Source organism: Calidris pugnax, unplaced genomic scaffold (assembly GCF_001431845.1).
Source record: "Calidris pugnax isolate Ruff unplaced genomic scaffold, ASM143184v1 scaffold42, whole genome shotgun sequence".
NCBI lineage: Eukaryota > Metazoa > Chordata > Aves > Charadriiformes > Scolopacidae > Calidris > Calidris pugnax.
In genome coordinates, this window is record NW_015090920.1 from 7,641,732 (window position 1) to 7,654,117 (window position 12,386).

Genomic DNA, 12,386 nt, shown 5'->3' on the forward strand with positions numbered 1-12,386 from the left:
AGTAACTGTAAGAGCAGTAACTGCAGTAATCACTTCTCTTTGCACTGATCTAATCTGAAGCCACGAGCAGCTGTAATAGTTATGCTAGGAAGGATTTTTTCCCCTTTGGCATATATTGCACAGCCTGTCCCTCGATTAGGTTACAAGTGCTTGAAGGCTATTGATTTTTGCTCTGTTTTATGAGAAAGCTCCTTTTTTTTTTTTTTTTTTTTTTTTTTACAAATTTTGAGTGATTGGGTTTGTTTGTGAAGCAGAAGTATTTATGCATCTGATCACTCGTTTATCTGGTCGGGGGAGGTACACCATTAACACCAAACCACCTTTCTCATTCTGGAGCTGCTGGAGATGCCGTGCTCTGGGGTGTTGCCCTTCCTCCTGCCAGATCACCCCGGCGAGGTGGCTGTAAAGGTTAATAGTATTTCTGAAGGGGAAGTGTGGTTGCGGAGCCGCTCGCCGCCGTCCCAGAGACACGCTGCGCGTGTGAACATTACTATGCCGTGGAAATAACCCTGGGTTTTCATTAGGCTGATTTGGGTGTGTTGCTAGGCAACGGGGGGCAACAAGAGGGTTGTATGTATTCTTTAGGTGGGTACAGGTCCCTATAGAGATTGCCAAGTAAGTAACACGGGCGCGGGAGGGGCTGATCAACCGCGACACAACAAGTTAAGCCCCGCAAACTTCACTTTCGTTAAGAGGAGTTTTTGGAGAAAGGAATTGGATTAGACCCAGGGATGACGTATCCTGTTTGATTTCTTTTCCCCTTGTGCTCTGACGAGCTTTGTGTTTAGGCAGGCTTTTGTTTCTGGCTCCGACTTGCTTTAAAAAAAAAAAAAAATTTGGGAGTGTGTCTCGGGGTGTCGAGGGTGATGTGCTTAGCTTGATTGGCTCGGTTTTCTTGCCAGGGCTTTGTTCTTCCCACCACCCTCAGGTCAGTTGTGCAACATGCCCCTACCATTTAAAAAGGGAAAAAAAAAAAAAAAAGAAAAAAAAAAAGAAGTGCTGAGTAATGCCAGAGGTTTCTCAAATGGCTGATGCAAACCTGGAGAATTTGCATCATCATTCAGCTGGAGTAACTTGGTATGACAAGAGCTTAAATACAAGTCCACGCGGAAGCTGAGCTCCTTTCCAATGGTAGGGCAGTACCAGCTGGCAGGGCGAAGGCGCAGGTGTTCCTGAGCAGCGCTCAGACCCACAGCAAAGGCTCAAACACACTTTGGGAGCTCTCTACCTGTGCCCAGGAGCAGCAGGAGAAGATCAGTAGCGAGGGCAGAGACGAAGTAGTTGGTTACGCAGAGAGGAAGGAAAAAAAAAAAACAACCACCAAACCAACCGTTGAGTTTCTGCCGCAAACTTTTTTTTTTCTTTTTTTTTCTCTTTTTTTTTGCCTGTGCTTGCCATCGGTGTGCCGGTGGCACTGTAGCATGTTTAGGAAAGCTGCTGTCACCACCCTCCCCAATGGAAGCTACTTGCCGGGGCAGGCTAATGGCAGGTTGCCCTCCGTGGACAGCGAGCAGCCAGCCCAGGAGGGAAAAGTTGTGCTGAAGAAGAAAGTGACGCTTTTGAGGGGGATATCCATCATAATTGGCACCATCATTGGAGCTGGCATCTTCATCTCTCCCAAAGGCATCCTGAAGAACACCGGCAGCGTGGGCATGTCCTTGACTGTCTGGACGGCGTGTGGTATTCTCTCGCTCTTCGGTAAGTCCCTTAAAAGTTTCTAATTGGTCCAGAGGGGCCGTTGGGTGGATTATTTGCTGTCGTTTGCCTGATTTTGCCATTGGATAGCAAGGCAGAGTGCGGAGCTTGAGGGACCAATAGGCCTACAGAAGATTTTTGCTGCGTGATAGGTTGCATGGAGGGCACGGAGGTACGCAGCCCCTGTCCCCCCAGCGCCTGGTGGGTAGAGACTGGAAGCATAAATTATTGTTTCTTATGGGTCCCTGAAGGAACAGGAAAAGTAAATGTCCATTTTTTTATGCCATACAATGTGCTGTAGGTATCATGTTTTTCTTCTAGCTGTAAGAGGGAGTTTATGGTTTAGCTTGTAAGGCCCCCGGCAGCTGGGGATGCAGGTCGCTCCACTCCACCACCAGTGAAATGTTTAGACAGCTCAACTTCGTGCCCTAGAGGCTAGAGCAAGGTCTGAGAGGAACAATTCCCACTGGACATAAGCTGTATGGGCATGAAAGGCAGCAAAATAATAACACTAATAGCCCCTCTCCCCAGCCTTGTATTACTGCTCTTCACTTCGTCCCTCGCTCACAATGTTGCTGTGAAAGATTGCCCTGCAAAAAGCAGTGTGATGGAAGGTAATCTGTAATGCAAGTTTTATTGCTGGCCTGCCTATCGCGACAGTTTTTACTAATTTTGTGTATTTTTGAAGACTTATTAAATTCTGAAGAATGCAAGTTTTTTTTTTGTTCTGTGCACAAAGTCCCCATTCAGAGTGGAAAACCCCACTCTGGCCTCAGAGGGACAGAGGGTCCATTGACCTACTTAATGAGTTAATCTCAAAGAAGCCGAAGAACTAACATGAATATTGGCTTTATTTAAAACAGAAACGACTTGTTTTCTGGCAGGAGGTAAAGAGGACAAACACGGGCTAACACGTGTCTGCTTAATAGGTGGAACATGCAAATGCCACCCTGTGTAAATTGGCTCTGAGCTTAAAAGAAATATGGACTGTTTGCAGGGCTAAGCCCACCCAAGCCAAACAGATAGTGCAAGGGAGTTGGGACTGTTTTGGTCAAATGTTAAATGTGTTGGTACAATGTGGAGCGTGATCTGTTGTACAAATGTGGAAGTCCTGCCTATAATCAAAATTTCCCACTAAAGAAAGGCCACAGATACAATTTGTAACCCTGTCAGAAGACCTTGGTCTTTAGATTTAGTCAAAGAAGAATTTGCTTAAGAATAGCATTTTTGGCTTTAATTTTAATAGCAGTAATTTTCTGGCTGTGAAATAAAGTCTGTACAATAAAAAAATAATAATCTCTTTTATCAGATGGATTTTCTAGGTCATTTTCCACATCTCAAGATATGAAGAACTGTGTAATTTGGCCCAGCAAAAGATACTATCTCTTTCTCTGAATTGACCTGTTACAGTTATTTTTTTATATTTTTTATGCCATGGGTGTTTTTAATTTGCTGCATGGCTTAGTTACAGTAAAATCACAAGCAAAGATCACTTAAGGTCTTGCTGAGGTGGTGTGTGTAACGTATATTGAAACACAATTTCATTTAATCCTGAGCCTCAGCAGAAGAGGCTGGCAAGAGAAAACCCATCAATAGCTTTATTTTTTATTTTTATTTTTTAATGTGGCTGTAAGAATTCCTTTAGGTACATCTTCAGGTAAGTTGAAGAATAAGAGATAAAAGCTGCCACATTTTTGCAGAGCCCCAGACAAAGTCAACGAACAGGGATGGAAGTTGCCATAATGTGGTACAGCTTGAATGGGCTCACGTGTGTGTTATGTGGTTTTGACAACTGTAGTTTTCACCTTAACGTGCTGCAGCATAAAAGCATGCAGGGAGCACAGCCGAAATCAATTCATGTATGATGCTGATCTTCACTCTATGAGATGCAGTGTTTATAAACTTTATGACTGTTTTCATCTGGCTTCTCAGGCTCTTCTAAAAGGGCTGCCCATGTTTATCAGAGGTGGTGTACTTCTCTACTGTTGGGGTCTGCCTGGGGAGCTGTGAATCCGCTGGCTTTGTGACTGGGTGATGGCTCATTAAGCAGCAGTAGCAGATGGTTCATGGGTGAAGAAGGCTTCATGCAGGTCCTCGTAGCTGCAGCGTGCTGTTGCCAGCTCTATAACAGCGGGGGCCACGCGTTGTGCTGGCAGCAGCCCCCAGGACCTCCCAGAGCTGCCCCTTGATGGGGAGGCCACCAGCGCTTTGTTCCAAAGGGGCCTGAAACGCTTCTGCATGAAATGATGCAGCAACCTGAGAGGATGGTTTGGGTTTTATTTTAATCAGTGTAAATGCATCAAAGGATGACGTGAGCCTATGAAAACGTGGAGTTGTGTGTATTTAAGGCAATGCAGGAATGAACTGAGCTGTCATTGCATTAGGAGAGGGTTCTTCACTGTGAGGGTGGTGGAGCACTGGAACAGGTTGCCCAGGGAGGTGGTTGAGGCCCCTTCCCTGGAGATATTCAAGGAGAGGCTCGACGAGGCCCTGGGCAACCTGGTCTAGTTGGGGGTGTCCCTGCTGACAAGATGACCTTTGGAGGTCCCTTCCGGCCTGGACCATTCTATGGTTCCATGAGTGCACAACACCACCGCACCGGTGTTGAAAAGCCAGGGCTAAGCCATCCCCCAAAATTTGTTTGTAAGACATTGGGAGAGCTATTAAGGAAAACTCTTAATCTGCAATTCCTGCTTCCAAATTTTGGCCAGTCGATTGCTTCAGCTGTGGCTCAGCAGGGGCAATACAGTTTCCCCTGTTCTTTTCCTCAGATGCCGAGACAGGCATCTCTGGGGCTGAAGGGAACCGATCATCACTTGATAACAAGGAAATGTGTCAGAAGGCTTTCACTTGGCAGTACAGTTAGATTAGCTGGGGTGACACAGCATTTTGTTGTCCCTCTTCATGAGATACAATTGCGTAATGAAACGTGTCGATAGCAAGTGGGTTGTTCAGTGGCTTTGTGCTTAATGTAACAGGATATGTCTATGGTTTGGTTTAATTGCAAGTCTAGCTGAATGAATTAAAACTTAAACAATTGCTTGAAAAGAATGTATTATTTTAATATTTTTTAATATATTTAAAAACATACTTTATATTCAAAGTAGTAGTGATACCACGGCAGCTCCATTGTTTAGCTTATAAACGCTTTGAAAAGGTATTTCTGGATATCTCTCCTGATGCCACAGTTTAATTCTCACAGGTGCCCTCTGCTATGCTGAACTGGGAACATGCATTAAGAAATCGGGAGGTCACTACACCTACATCCTGGAGGCCTTTGGCCCGTTGCCTGCTTTTGTGAGAGTCTGGGTTGAATTACTCATCATTCGGTAAGTGTGCTGTGGCGTTCCTGTGCTGCTTTTCTGATGGCAATACACTTTCCAGTCATAAAGAAAAACCTGCAATACATGATAGGCAAAGCAAATCAAATATATCTTGATCAATGAGCTGTGTTCTTTTAGTATGGTTACTTCAGAGAATCTAGCAATGCTGTTTTGCTTGTCAGCCTTGAAACATTCACACACAACATGAGTGTGTACGGGGGGGGGAAAAACAATTCTAAGACAACTGCTTCTGCACATTCAGCTACTTGATTTAATATTTACTAAGCTTATTGTAACCACTAATGTCACTAATAATGCTAATGGCCATGCCTATATATTGTATAGTGGAAGAGGGAAGTCACTTTTATGTTTTCTCAATCTTGGCACTAGCTTTTGGAGCAGTTGCTGCTGTCTGTGGATACAGGAATAACTCCTGGTGAAGCTACTGCCCAGTAGTTTTCAGATTTGGGAGTACCATGTATTCTTTATATATCAAGTCCCTTTTTTTTGCTTTTATAGTGTGTTGGATAACTTAACTCCTGATTACTATGAAAAGCACTAACTGGCCAAATAAAGCAACATCAAGTCCTTAGATATCTAAAATGTCCAAAGTATTGTTTTGGCGTGTAAAGCCTGTGACTCGCGCAGCCCTTTGACTTTGCATAAGTGAATTACAATATGAAGATGCCAAATCATTGAAACATATCAAATAAATTTTCATAATGTTAATGGATTTTTTGTGTCAAACTTAAATGCGGCCCTCTGAATTTTATTTTTTTTATTTTTTATTTTTTTTTTACAGTATTGCTGAGGGTGGAGAGCTTGTTATGTGTAGAGCAGGGCAATTCACTTATGCAAAATGACTTTAGGAATGCTGCATTCCTGCCTCAGGCTAGTTAGCACTCCTTTTCCCTCTCTTCCGCAATCAGCAAATTAGTCACAAAAGCACAAGCCTCATTTCAAATCACAACTGTGTTTACATAATATTGACAAGTTCTAGCATATACTGTTGAGTTTAAGAGCACTGGCACTGCTGAGTCATTATGAATCCGTAAATCCTTATCTTGTTTCCGGAGGAAATAATTTTGTGTGTCAGATGGTCCGTTCCATCCTCCCCACCCATACGTAACCTTTGAATTAACTGCACATTTTCTACCAAATGTGATGAAAGAGAAGATGTCTTTACCGTGATAACTTTTTGCCAAAAAGGAAAACCAGACAGAGGAAACTGACCTGTGTTTTCACGGTGAGCAGCACGGTGCTGTGAGTGGAGCTATGTCACTGCACATCACAGCATCAACAAAAGAGAGTAGCCTTAGAAATCCCCCTCTAACCTGCACCTTACTGGACAGGGGGACCTTATTAACCTAGGCACAAATTCCCACAAGAAACTAGGCTTTGTAAATTCCTCTCCTTGTAAACTTTTTAATTTTTTTTTTTTTTACATACGCCAGTGTCCCAGGAGTGTCATGAAAACACTCTTAGTCATCACGATCTGCCCCACACCCAGAAAATAATCATCTTGCATGGGAAGGAACATCAGTGGATTCTTTAATCATCAAATCTGAGAGGCAGCAAGGGAGGTGTAACTTGTTATAACTTGCGATGATCAGAGCGGCGCTGCCGAAACTCTGTGTAGAGTTTTATATCTGGCTCCTGCATGGGTAAACTAATTGGCTACTGCCATCAAAGAAGTTGAGGCCTAATATGTATCTAGGCTTTTTTTCAGTGGATGAAGTTGCGCACACACTTCTCAGCTAAGCCATTTTTTCCTCTGAAAGATTGGAGGATTAGCACACCCAGAGGCTGGTGGAGCAGCTGTAACCAAAATAAACATTTCCTGCTCTTGTGTATCTTGTCAGCCACTATTTTACAGTCTAGGACACACTTAAACTCTGCCCACATGCTGATTAAACTCTTCCAGCATCACCTGCTCTTTAGATGTGCCTTACACTGTGCTGCTCCTCATCCAGTGTGAGTGGGAACTGAACCTGACTGAATGCATTGTCTGTGCTGCTTAGCTGTGATGGTTGCTAAACACAGGCTGGGTGAGAGAGTGCTGCCAAGTGACTCACTCACCTGTGCTGTGTGCTGGGACACTCTACCTGCTCCTTTCCTGGTGGCTTTTTGTGCTCCTTGCCCTTACAGGAAAGCTCTCAACGCGCTTTCTGTCCACTCCTGAGCACACAGCTCTCGGGGGGCTGCCAGTCCGTCTTCAGGATTGCACTCAAAAGGAATTATGGTCAGAGTGAGTTGGAAGGGACCTTAAAGATCATACAGTTCCAGCCCCCCTGCCCTGGGCAGGGACACCTCCCACCAGACCAGGTTGCTCAAAGCCCCATCCAGCCTGGCCTTGAACCCCTCCAGGGATGGGGCAGCCACAGCTTTTCTGGGCAACTTGTTCCAGTGTCTCACCACCCTCACAGGAAAGAATTTCTTCCCAATATCTCATCTAAATCTTCCCTCTTCCAATTTAAAACCATTACCCCTTGTCCTGTCACTCCACTTCCTGACAAAGAGTCCTTCCCCAGCTCTCCTGTAGCTCCCTTCAGATATTGGAAGGCTGCTCTAAGGTCTCCCCGGAGCCTTCTCTTCTCCAGGCTGAACAACCCCAGATCTCTCAGCCTGTCTTCATAGAAGAGGTGCTCCATCTCTCTGATCATCTTCGTGGCCCTCCTGCAGTCAATTCCCTCTTCCTTCAACTTCTACCTCCATGGCTTGACTACACTGCCAGCAAAGTCTTCCCCCAAACGTGGGAATACGAGAGACACAGCTATTTATTAGAGGTGTAACTTAGGAGCTACGTTTTTAAAAACATAATGATGTGGATAGCAGTGACTGCTGCTTTAAAAAGGCCTTTCTTTAAACAAGAGGGGAAAAATTCACGTTCTGGAAAAAGGAGCTGGGGCTGAGGAAAAAAGCCTGGGAAAGCTCCAAAGATCTGATCTTTCATCTGATCTAGGATCCTTCAAACTACATTTGGCAGGCTGCAATGCTTAAAAGCCGGAAGCCTGGTGATCTTGTTGTGTAAATTAGAAATACTGCACCGAGGTAAAGTCAGTAAATGTCTGTGTAAATCCAGCACAGAGGACATTCAGCCCCTGAGCGAAGGCAAAGATTGCAAAGCCAGTTGTTGACCAATTAAAGGAATGGTCCTCGTGTGCGGGGGATGCACAAGGAGCTGCCCTCCCTCATCCACACAGAGACTTTCTGAGGAAGACGCCTCTGTTCTTTGCTGCTCTGCAGTTTGGTCCAACACAACGTGTGACATTTTGGTTGAGTCATAATGCTAAAGAAAGTGGGTTGTGTTTCAAGGGCAAAACTCTCTTGTGGAAAATTCTTTTATCGCCTAATGGAGAACAATAACTTCTCTGCAGGATTTTTACACTGTTCTGTAGCATTTTTAACAACTAGATTTTTATTAAAATTTTATTAAAATTATTTTATTTTATTAAAATTCTGTAAGGTGAGGCATTATATGCTGAGAGTGTCTGATCCAAGGCATAGGGTAATTTGCTGCTGATATGTGTCAGTGCTAAGGCTTCTGGCAAACATTTAGCTTGTCTCAAAGAGAACGGCTGTATGAATATTACAAGTATTTAAAACTTGTAAATGCAGCAACTGCATGCCTTCCTTCACATTTCTCTGTTTCACGGTGGGTGCTTTCTGTGCTTTGAGGATTTTTGGTCTCTCTTGCAAAGCTAGAAAGTTGTTACTCAATAAAAGGAACGAATTCTATTATTTTATTTTTTTGGGAAATTTTCCCATTTTCATTCATTTTTTGCATTGTCTCAGATTTTAATAACAGATTTGGGTAGGTTTTGAGTACTTATTTCAGTAAAGCAGAATTCTCAGCTTGATTGAAGTTAATTCCCTTGTGTCTCTGAGGGGTGAGATACACCAATCAGAGCCACTAAAATTCGGTCCTCAATGACTTTTACTGGAGGATTTGCCCGTGTAGCCTCATCCTGGCCACGTTCCCTTTGAGTGAAGGAAGATTTGTGTCCATACCTTTCCTTTCTGTTTGCAACGTGGCAGTTATGGGAGCGATCCTGGTGAGAAGTGACTCTGTCAAGATGAGAGCCACTGAGCAAAGCCCAACTGCTCATGGTTCCCTGCACCAGTCAGAAATCACAGTACACGGTAGCATAGTTACAAGCAGGTGTCAAAATTAAGATGTCTCACAATTCTGTGGTAGTAAAGTTACAGCATGATCCTGTATGACTATTTTCTGTGTACTATTGCAGATTAATTTCATGATTTTTGTTGTTGTTGTTTTCACTCTAGCCCTGCTGCCACAGCAGTGATATCATTGGCATTTGGACGCTATATTTTGGAACCTTTCTTTATGCAGTGTGAAATCCCAGAACTCGCGATTAAACTCATTACAGCTGTTGGCATCAGTAAGTATACAATTTTAGGTTTTAGGGAAGGGTAAAGATGATGTAAATAAAAAAAAAAAAAACCAAACAAAAAAGTAATTGTACGCTGAACGGGTAGTTGTTTGATGTGAATCGTTACAGAATGACTGTGCATGGAGTGCCAGGGACATCAGTGTGACTTTTCACCTGGGTGTGTGTGTTTGTGAACATACACAGCAGTAATTGTATGCTGAACGGGTAGTTGTTTGATGTGAATCGTTACAGAATGACTGTGCATGGAGTGCCAGGGACATCAGTGTGACTTTTCACCTGGGTGTGTGTGTTTGTGAACATACACAGCAGTAAAAAAGAATAGCAGACTTTATTAATGGCAGGGAAAATCTATTGCCAAGGCTGATTCCGTTGCCACTTTAATTAATGGCAGAACTCTCGTTACTTTTGTGGAAGCAATTTCAGTCTGTAAGAGATGGTGAGCCAGTGCCAGAGATATGGAAGAATGATTACCTGATTTTAAGTGCTTTGTGCTACCTCTGTTTTAGGAGGCAATCGAGTGCCAAGTGTGATGCCATGAAGAAATGTAGTTCTCTAGAGCAGAGCACAGGCAACATGAGATCATCTTCCCAAGTCCCGCTCTGTCCTTCACAGCAATAAAACTTACTGAGGCACTTGTGGTCCAGGAAGCAGGAACCCAACTGATGGCTTTGGGAGCAGGGCATGCGGCTCGCTGAAAATCCATGTCTGCTCTCAGCAGCTTGTCCTACTCTTGCAACCTTGCAATTAGTGTAAAAGGGACCGTTTAAGGGCTACAGAGAACCCATAACTGCCAGTGGGAGGAGGGAGGCTACCCTGAGACCCAGGAGCCTTACGGCGTACCTGGGCTGGTGTGGGAGGGCACAAATCGTGATGCGAATGGGACTCTGGAGCCACGTGCCTGCAGCACTAAAGGCCATGGTCTAGTTCTCTCTAGATGGTGGTGATGCTCCTCACACACCTTTGCATTCAGCTGCACCGGGAGGAGAGTACAGAGTACGGAGTAATTGGTAACAGATTGTTGCTTTCAATTTGGTCAGTGCACATATCAGAAACAAAAGGACCGGAAAAAGGAATTAAGACATGCAAAATGATCAAAGGCACACAGGAGACCCCTTTGGTTTTTGCACAATAATGGGATCAGATGACTTGTTCTTTCTTTGGGGTAGGGAGTTCAACTGCCATTGAAATTTCCAGTCTGTAGGTTACCGTGGCTTTTTGTAGCAGCTCTCTTGATAAGAGTTCCCTTCTGCCAGGAGTATTAAAAATATCAGTATGTGACCGCGTTTCTTTCCAACTTAATTACGCACAAACTATAGGTTTCATAGGAATTATTGAATTAAGGGCTTGAATTTTGAGGTCAATGACTTTTTATAGCTGCATCTGTCTAAAATATTTCAGTGCAAGGTAAGGGTGAAACAGATGTTCAGTAACGTCAAGGTCACTGAGACAGAAGGAATGTTAAGTGAGGACTCCGTCAAAGCATTTTGTTAAGTGTATGTGATTCAAGCACAATAAGTGAACAATTTGAAATAGGTTTTTATTGCTTTTAATTTAATTGAAAATCTGTGTGATAAGCCAGGGCTTTGCAAAGTAATTAAACAAAGAAGTAGCATTGCAGGGGGGTGTGTGGAGTTGTGCTGAAATAATTACAGCCTAAAGGGAGAGAGAAGTTCACAGCAGACTGCTCTTATGGCAAGCACAGGTCCGTGTAGCACAGGTAGGATGAGTTGTCATTGCTCCCAAAGAAGGGATTCTTGTAGAAAGTTTGTCATGGTGAATGGGATAATGCTGAGGGAAACAGCGACATGTCAGGCTCAGGCTTTATCTTTATTCTTTGCATTATGCTCTACAGTGGAGTTTCGTGTGTAGTAGTTTTTGATCATATGTTGTACTTAAGCTCAGGGATCCTAGAATGGATGACCATTGTTCTTGTAGGGGAAGAGTTAGCTGTTATGGTAATTGCTGTGAATGTTTTGTGTTGGGCATGTGGGTGGGGTGACAGGTAAGATTAAGGGGCTGTTGAGCCGAACATTCACATCGGAGCCTGGAAGATCTTATAATCCACTTTAATGGTGTCAAAGATAGTGTTTGCTTCCATTGAAAATTTTAATTCAATCAGAGAGTGAACTGATGTGCCTTTTGTCTTATCCACTTGTGGTCCCTCTTCCCTCCTGTGCATGATGACAGTGTGCACTGCTTATCTGCCTTTATTGCATGAGGGAAAGGCAGGGGGAAGCACCATTAAATGCTGTCCTTGGGTGAGACTTTGTTCTGCAGTTTTATGTTGTCATTTCTGATCATACTAGAAAGGGAAGGAAGAGATTTTGAAAAATCGCCAGGTGATCTCCTGCCCCCGTACACAATCAGCATATCTAAACCATTTCTGACAGGTGTTTGTCTAAACTGGTCTTAAAACCTCCAGTGAAGGAGTTTCTAAAGCCTCACCTAATACTGTTGCCCAGTTTTTTTCTGTCATTGTCACAAGACAGCTTTTGTCATTATTATTTTTTTCCCCACCTAAATCTCCTTTTCTGCAATTTAAGCCCATTATTAAAAGGTTTCCTGAGATGGATGCAACCAGGTTTACGATGGGGAGTGGCAAATACTGTTGCTTCTCTATCAACTGAAAACATGTACTTCTCGTAGAGGGGCTACAGCCCATTCTACTCCAAACTATTCCACCTCGATGCCTCTGCAGTGAGAAAGGAACAACAGCACTGCCGAGAAGACCAAGACCAGATGAGAGCTGAAATGGAACTACTGGAGATGATGCCCTTTAAAAAAAACGCAGTCTTGGTTTATTATTTGTAGGAAAAAAGCATGTGCTGGGCACAAAATTCCCCTTGTAATCACATCTGTTCTGAGAAATTTTGAACAATCTACAGAAGCAAATTTTCTGTCCCACAATTTGGTGTCTGCCTTTTTTTTTTGTTTTGTTTTAGATAAAAAACAA

General features: G+C 43.5%; 1 protein-coding gene across 1 annotated transcript in view; it reads left to right on the forward strand.

Moving 5' to 3' along the window:
• Positions 1 to 12,386, forward strand: part of SLC7A11 (solute carrier family 7 (anionic amino acid transporter light chain, xc- system), member 11) — a 67,090-nt gene that overhangs the window by 2,540 nt on the left and 52,164 nt on the right. Inside the window, exons 2-4 of the mRNA XM_014949826.1 lie at positions 1,421 to 1,698; positions 4,898 to 5,024; positions 9,306 to 9,421. Of these exons, the coding sequence (XP_014805312.1) occupies positions 1,422 to 1,698; positions 4,898 to 5,024; positions 9,306 to 9,421 (520 nt within the window). The 5' untranslated portion in view covers position 1,421. The remainder of the gene's footprint in view (positions 1 to 1,420; positions 1,699 to 4,897; positions 5,025 to 9,305; positions 9,422 to 12,386) is intronic.